This window comes from Vigna angularis, chromosome 10 (genome assembly GCF_016808095.1).
Source record: "Vigna angularis cultivar LongXiaoDou No.4 chromosome 10, ASM1680809v1, whole genome shotgun sequence".
In the NCBI taxonomy this organism is placed as follows: domain Eukaryota; kingdom Viridiplantae; phylum Streptophyta; class Magnoliopsida; order Fabales; family Fabaceae; genus Vigna; species Vigna angularis.
Window position 1 is genome coordinate 13,210,556 of NC_068979.1, and position 8,357 is coordinate 13,218,912.

The following is an 8,357-nucleotide window of genomic DNA, read 5'->3' on the forward strand; positions in this document are numbered from 1 at the left end:
CGTGAATTGCTGGCCTCCCAAACCCGTGAGTTTCCAGTAAAAACCGTGACCTTCTTTTGATTCAATGTGGTCCCCTCCAAAATGCTGCTGCCCAAGCTGCTTGATTGTGCAGGCCGTGATTGTGGCTTCTTCATCCACCTCCATATTTGTTGCCAACTTCTCTGCAGATGGGGAACCCTTTCTCACTTCCATGTTGTCCATCACGTGCACATCCATTCTCTGAACATTCCAGTCATCACCACCTTTTTGCTGCTGGTCTGCTTCCGTGAAGACCACTGCTACTGGCTGGACAATGCATCTACATGTATGTGGCTCTTTCTTCTTTGGTGGTGTGGTTCTGGTCTCTCCTTCAATGGTGGTGGCCCTTTCTTCTTTTACGTTGTCTCCCACTAAGAGAAATAAGCCTCCCATATTGCCGAATTGGTTTACATGTGAAAATGAGTCACCAAGGCCACCCAATAAATTAGGATATGTTTCTCCCAACAAAAGTAAATGGCAGTGGCTTTCCATTGGATAACCATGTATAGTATTTCTTCCTTCAAAATCATGGACCCATATTTATTTGGACAGCCGTGTGCTTCTTAACAAGTGTGGCCCCTCCATTATGTTTCATCAATTGGCAAAGAATGAATAGGCTTTTAGCATGAATTGGCCGTGTGATTTTTGGTTGCAGTAATGGCACTACAAAATCAACACCTCATTACAAAATATAATCTAAGGTAAAACTTTGCAAAATAGAATTTCCAATGGGTCCTAGGCCGTGTGGTGTATATGTGGGTTCCAAGTTTTGCTTCTAAATGATCAATTCCAGCCACCACAATTGCTAAACAATAAGCAAACAATGCAAATATATTAGAGCACTCAAACAGTAATCACTGGACTGACATAGGATAGTAAAATAAATACTGGGAACAGCACACAATGAATTTGAACAAAGTAAAAACTATACGTGAAAATAGACATCCAGACGAAACTATGAAAAAAAATTGCATGCAAAACGGATAAGAATTGAACTCAAACGAAGACACACAAGTTGACACAACATTCACGCAGCACTGGTAATCGTTTACAGCACTCCTGTAAACGATTACCCGAGAGGAATTGCAAATTTGTACAGAAAGTCCAACACAGGTACTCAGTCAGGTGAACACAGGTCACCATTGGCAAAAAAAAACTGACTTTTAGGCTCTTCTACCCCTGTAAACAATTACCCGAGAGGAATTGGGAATTTGTACATAAAGTCTAAATGTCCAAAAATATTTTCCAAAATTTTTCATGCACTCAATAATGCAAATAATTCGTTTCAGATAATTCAAATTAATTAAAATAAGAATTTCTGATCGGATTAGGCTCAATTCAGTAAAATGGGAAAATACTGGACAATTAAGCACAATTCCCTGATTAATTCTAGCACAATAAACTAAATGAAGTGAATAAAATAATGATTCATCACAAGGGAAGAGCACTTAGGACTCCATACACCGGAACCGTAGTGCTTAGAATAAAAAATGAGTGATCGGTGTATTTAGTTGATGGAAAATGTTATTTGGAAAGTAATGATAATTGTAATCATTGTAAATAGATTAATAAAACAATGTTTAATGTATCCGATTTAGTTCAATGAAATAAAATTTGAGTTTTGGTTTTGAATTGGTCTCATATTTTATTTATTCAATACCATTGTTATTATGAGTTGTGAGTTTGTGGATTTCAGAATGTGGTCTGTTTTTGTGTCTCCTAAGTTGCAGGCTTGTTTGTAAGATGTTCGTGTTTGAGTGGTCTTTCTGGGTAACATGGGTGACGAATGTCAAAACCAGTTCATTTGAAGGACAATTTGAGTGGTTGGTGATGTGATGTGAGGCCAAGGAGTTTGGGGTGACCCCTCATGAGTTGCAGGAGCAAGGTCTGCAAGGGATGAGTTAGGGTGTTCAAAAAAGGGTCTGGTAATCGTTTACAGCATCCCTGTAAACGATTACCCGAGAGAATATTTGATTTTGTACAGAAAGTCCAACACAGGTACTCAGTCAAGTGAACAGGGGTCACCATTGTAAAAAAAGGTCAGTTTTAGGCACTTCTGCACCTGTCTGAGGCTGGTCCAGGTGTTTCAGTGCTGGGATAGGGTGGTTGGTGATGTGATGTGAGGCCAAGGAGTGTGGGGTGACCCCTCATCAGTTGGACGAGCAAGGTGTGCAAGGGATGAGTGAGGGTGTTCAAAAAAGGGTCTGGTAATCGTTTACAGCATCCCTGTAAACGATTACCCGAGAGGAAATTGGATTTTGTACAGAAAGTCAAACACAGGTACTCAGTCAGTTGAACAGGGGTCACCATTGTAAAAAAATCTGACTTTTAAGCACTCCTGCACCTGTCTGAGGCTGGTCCAGGTGTTTCAGTGCTGGGATAGGGTGGTTGGTGATGTGATGTGAGGCCAAGGAGTGTGGGGTGACCCCTCATCAGTTGGACGAGCAAGGTGTGCAAGGGATGACTGAGGGTGTTCAAAAAAGGGTCTGGTAATCGTTTACAGCATCCCTGTAAACGATTACCCGAGAGGAAATTGGATTTTGTACAGAAAGTCCAACACAGGTACTCAGTCAGTTGAACACGGGTCACCATTGTAAAAGAAATTTACTTTTAGGCACTTCTGCACCTGTCTAAGGCTGGTCCAGGTGTTTCAGTGCTGGGATAGGGTGGTTGTTGATGTCATGTGAGGCCAAGGAGTGTGGGGTGACCCCTCATGAGTTGGACGAGCAAGGTCTGCAAGGGATGAGTGAGGGTGTTCAAAAAAGGGTCTGGTAATCGTTTACAGCATCCCTGTAAACGATTACCCAAGAGGATATTTGATTTTGTACAGAAAGTCCAACACAGGTACTCAGTCAGTTGAACAGGGGTCACCATTGTAAAAAAATCTGACTTTTATGCAATTCTGCACCTGTCTGAGGCTGGTCCAGGTGTTTCAGTGCTGGGATAGGGTGGTTGGTGATGTCATGTGAGGCCAAGGAGTGTGGGGTGACCCCTCATCAGTTGGACGAGCAAGGTGTGCAAGGGATGAGTGAGGGTGTTTAAAAAAGGGTCTGGTAATCGTTTACAGCATCCCTGTAAACGATTACCCGAGAGGAAATTGGATTTTATACAGAAAGTCCAACACAGGTAATCGTTTACAGCATCCCTGTAAACTGATTGCGTACCTATGTTGGACTTTTTGTACAAAATCCAATTTCCTCTCGGGTAATCGTTTACAGGGCGCTGTAAACGATTACCAGACTCTTTTTTGAACACCTTCAGTCATCCCTTGCAGACCTTGCTCCTCCAACTCATGAGGGGTCACCCCACACTCCTTGGCCTCACATGACATCACCAACCACCCTATCCCAGCACTGAAACACCTGGACCAGCCTCAGACAGGTGCATAATTGCATAAAAGTCAGATTTTTTTACAATGGTGACCCTGTTCAACTGACTGAGTACCTGTGTTGGACTTTCTGTACAAAATCAAATATCCTCTCGGGTAATCATTTACAGGGATGCTGTAAACGATTACCAGACCCTTTTTTGAACACCCTCAGTCATCCCTTGCAGACCTTGCTCCTCCAACTCATGAGGGGTCACTCCACACTTCTTTGCGTTCACATCACCAACCACCATATCCCAGCACTGAAACACCTGGACCAGCCTTAGACAGGTGCAGAAGTGCCTAAAAGTCATATTTTTTTACAATGGTGACCCCTGTTCAACTGACTGAGTACATGTGTTGGACTTTCTGTACAAAATCCAATTTCCTCTCGGGTAATCATTTACAGGGATGCTGTAAACGATTACTAGACTCTTTTTTGAACACCCTCAGTCATCCCTTGCAGACCTTGCTCCTCCAACTCATGAGGGGTCACCCCACACTCCTTGGCCTCACATGACATCACCAACCACCCTATCCCAGCACTGAAACACTTGGACCAGCCTCAGACAGGTGCAAAATTGCATAAAAGTCAGATTTTTTTACAATGGTGACCCCTGTTCAACTGACTGAGTACCTGTGTTGGACTTTTTGTACAAAATCCAATTTCCTCTCGGGTAATCGTTTACAGGGATGCTGTAAACGATTACTAGACCCTTTTTTGAACACCATCACTCATCCTTTGCACACCTTGCTCCTCCAACTGATGAGGGGTCACCCCACACTCCTTGGCCTCACATGACATCACCAACCACCCTATCCCAGCACTGAAACACCTGGACCAGCCTCAGACAGGTGCAGAATCGCATAAAAGTTAGATTTTTTTACAATGGTGACCCCTGTTCAACTGACTGAGTACCTGTGTTGGACTTTCTGTACAAAATCAAATATCCTCTCGGGTAATCGTTTACAGGGATGCTGTAAACGATTACCAGACCCTTTTTTGAACACCCTCACTCATCCCTTGCAGACCTTGCTCGTCGAACTGATGAGGGGTCACCCCACACGCCTTGGCCTCACATGACATCAACAACCACCCTATCCCAGCACTGAAACACCTGGACCAGCCTCAGACAGGTGCATAAGTGCCTAAAAGTCAGACTTTTTTACATTGGTGACCCCTGTTCACCTGACTGAGTACCTGTGTTGGACTTTCTGTACAAAATCCAATATTCTCTCAGGTAATCGTTTACAGGGATGCTGTAAACGATTACCAGACCCTTTTTTGAACACCCCACACTCCTTGGCCTCACATGACATCACCAACCACCCTATCCCAGCACTGAAACACCTGGACCAGCCTCAGACAGGTGCAGAAGTGCCTAAAACTGACCTTTTTTTACAATGGTGACCCTTGTTCACCTGACTGAGTACCTGTGTTGGACTTTCTGTACAACATCCAATTTCCTCTCGGGTAATCGTTTACAGGGATGCTGTAAACGATTACCAGAGCCTTTTTTTAACACCCTCAGTCATCCCTTGCAGCCCTTGCTCCTCCAAGTCATGAGGGGTCACTCCACACTTCTTGCGTTCACATCAATCACCAAAACCCATCTCCCCACTCAGAACTTGATCAACTCCTTCCCATTAATTACCATTAATTTTACTTAAAATGGTCTCGTACTTTTCAAATTTTTATTATCTTGCAGCGTTCATTTTTCAATCACTAATTTTGTCATTATAACAAACACAAACACAATGTAAAAACAATTCATTTCGAAATCCAACCACTAATCTTATTACAAACACATACTGTACATTGTCAACTAACATTAGGTACATATTTGAACATCTTATACATGTACAATTTTATCATTTCTTAGCAATCCTAAAAAATGCCATATAGCTGTAGGGCTTCCATTCTTCTTATGTTCTCGTTGTCCAGGATCCAGTCACACACATATTTCTTTCTAATCCCAAGCAGCTCCTCCTGAAACCAACATTTTCCACATTACAAACCAGCACATACAAGAATATAATCAAACACACAGTTCCAACTTACAGTTGTATATTGAGGCATGCTTTTCCCGTTGTATTTTTCGTCTCCATCCCAGATTTCCATTGCTTTCAACATTATGACTCCACAATCATATCTGAAATAATATACCCACAACATCAAATTAATTTTGCCCATATACATGACAGCACAATATAATCTGGCAGTACAGTTCAAGAAACTTACAAGTTTGGTTGGGATGGGATATTTGCTTGTTTAACAGTCAAAGGACCGATACTACCTTCCGGTGTATTCATCAAGATGCAAAAAAACCGTGCCATATTTTCAGCCTACCAGTTAACAAATACAATAAATACTTAAACAATACAGGGTTATGTCATAATCACACGGTCATGAACAATGAAAGATGTCGAATCTTACAACAGCTGTGTCTATCCTTTTGCGGTCTCTGATCCCCTTACCCAATGAGTCAATCACAAAAATCTCCAATGACCTCAATTTCACTGAATAACACCGCCAATGATCGTCGTGGACAAATGGCAGAAACAACTACAAACAATATAAACAATTTCAGTAACACATTTACAACCAAAAGTCGACAAAATTTCCAAATTAAAGGTTACTCACAAAGTCCGCTGTGGCAATGTCTCCAAGTCCAAAATGATCGGAACGCAAATAGCTGTTATAGTTATGAAGCGTCCAAACATGGCGATTCTGTGGACGTTTCCTATATTCTGTAAGAATATGGTGCCGTGGACAATTTCAAAATCATCAATAAAAAATCAATCAAAAATACTTTCTTCAATCATAAATATCATACAATATCAAATTTTATTTACCGAGTATAACGGACTAAAATGAATCCTCTTAACAACACCGCACAACCTTTTCTCAAAGTACATAAAGATCGTACAAGCAAATAACACCACCTACACAATAAAAAATTTCCACATCACTAACATAAACTAAAACATGAAACACAACCAAATGTGACAATACTAACCATGTTATCAACGTATTTTATCGGGGCCAAAGTGTAGAATGAAGTCGTGCTCAACGTTTGCCCAATTATCTCGCTTACAACCCTAAACATACCAAATATTAGTCAATCACAAACAATATAGATTCGTCAACCACAACTACAATTCATACCATATACCTGTATACGGTCATCTCTCTGACGCTGACTGCTGTGTACAATTGGTCTACATCAACAGTGGTGCTTGGATCACCAACAAAACTGCGCAATGGGGGTATAACCAATGGCACGACCTCCCGTTCTTCTTCATCACCATCATCATCTATTTCAATAAAATGAATGTTATCAACAGTTCTTGAAACTAACTCCTCTTCATGTGCGGTTTTATCCTCCCCTCTTACTTCAGTATATGCACCTAGGGGGTCATGAACTGCATTACCATCACCTTCTTCTTCAAATCCACAATCAGGACGAACTTCAGCCTCTTCGTCTCCCCCAACTTCAGGCTTCTCCTCACCTCCAACTCCAGGTGCTTCATCAACTCCACCACCAACCTCTTCATCAGTGCCACATGCATCTGCTTCATGAAAGATTGGAGTTTGACAAATTTCAAATAACTCCCTAGTAAGAACTCCAATCTTGGCATTCAATGCTCTGATATCTTCATTGTTTTTCCTCAATCTCTCCTTGGCACCTGCTTCCAATGTCCCGTCATCAAAGCTTTCGTCATCATCATCATCTTTCTCAACCTTGGATCCTTCACCCAAGGATCCTTCACTCATCCCTCCGTCATCCATGTTGAAAGCTGCACGGATTTCCGGCCTATGACGATCTTCCTTTCTTAGATACCACTCCATATTTAACTGCACCAATATCACACAACAAATTCAGACAAAATACACAATCCATTTTAACATACAAAATAAGGAAAAACAAAACACTTACATCTCCGGTCATAAAAATATGTTCAATTTTTTCGGTCCTTGATTTATACGGGAACAATCGCATTATGCGCGGGAAAAACCTGTGCGAAGGATGACCATGCAAAGAAAGTCTTTCAACCGCCCAAGCCTACAATATCATAAAATCATTTCCTCAAACCTATTTCACAATGTTCTGCAGTACATCAAAATAGTGAACTACAAATCATATTACCTGCAACACTGCCACATTGCCACTAAGAGTGACTGACTGGGGGATACCTGCTCCCATAATTTTCTTCTTACATTTATTTAAATTCTCTACAATATGTTTATGTACACCGATGCACCAATCATATAGACACAAACTGTCTAAGTCATCTAACACTGCAAAAGGCATGTTACAAACATGCCTTGATTTCCTAGGGAAATAGAAAACAACCAAACAAACTACTATATATAACCTACACACTACATCAACATCAATGTTTTTATCATGAACAATGACATTAAACATGTCCGTCAAGTCATTCAAACTGATGGTTTTTGATTTGAACATTTCACCAACCAATCCAACAACTACTTCATCAAAAGGAATCTCTAAACCACCTATTTCTAAACCTATGCTCATGAACACATCAATAACTCTAAAGGCAACCAACTTTTGACTTACTCTAAAACTGTTATCATGCCCAACCCACCTGCAAACCATAACCTTCAATAATTTCAAATTCACCTCCACAGGGCTTTGAATATTCAAACACCACATAAATGGAGTCATCCTAATCCGATCCACATGACATTGTCGTAGTAAACGATTCATTTCAATAATGATCGATGAATCCATCGAGATAAGAAGTCGCCACTACAAAAAAAATGATAAAAATTTATTACTAACAAAAATTCATACGATAATTAAATAATATATAAACACAACATTTAAATTTTTCTTACACTTGCTTTTTTCCCTTCCATTGAAACGGCCCTAACAAGATAACATTCCACACTCAGTTATATCATTCAACTTAATGAAACACCAAAAACACAATGTAAAAC

The 8,357-nt window shown here is 40.7% G+C and overlaps 1 protein-coding gene across 1 annotated transcript; it reads right to left on the reverse strand.

The window, feature by feature from the left end:
- Window positions 1-5,273: 5,273 nt before the first annotated feature.
- On the reverse strand, window positions 5,274-8,148 carry LOC128194395 (uncharacterized). Its single transcript, XM_052869982.1, has 9 exons — window positions 7,770-8,148; window positions 7,537-7,688; window positions 6,562-7,244; window positions 6,406-6,487; window positions 6,242-6,331; window positions 5,823-5,951; window positions 5,628-5,731; window positions 5,448-5,538; window positions 5,274-5,375 (listed from the first exon to the last, which is right to left on the reverse strand). Exons 1-9 carry the CDS (start codon window positions 8,146-8,148, stop codon window positions 5,274-5,276), a joined length of 1,812 nt encoding a protein of 603 aa, XP_052725942.1.
- Between the last annotated feature and the right edge of the window lie 209 nt (window positions 8,149-8,357).

Coding starts and splice junctions, on each gene's coding strand:
- LOC128194395 (XM_052869982.1), bottom strand. CDS start 8,148: ATGGATTCATCGATCATTATTGAAATGAATCGTTTACTACGACAATGT. Junction 6,488..6,561: donor AGAGAGATGACCGTATACAG/GTATATGGTATG, acceptor TGGTATGTTTAG/GGTTGTAAGCGAGATAATTG. Junction 5,376..5,447: donor GCATGCCTCAATATACAACT/GTAAGTTGGAAC, acceptor TGTTGGTTTCAG/GAGGAGCTGCTTGGGATTAG.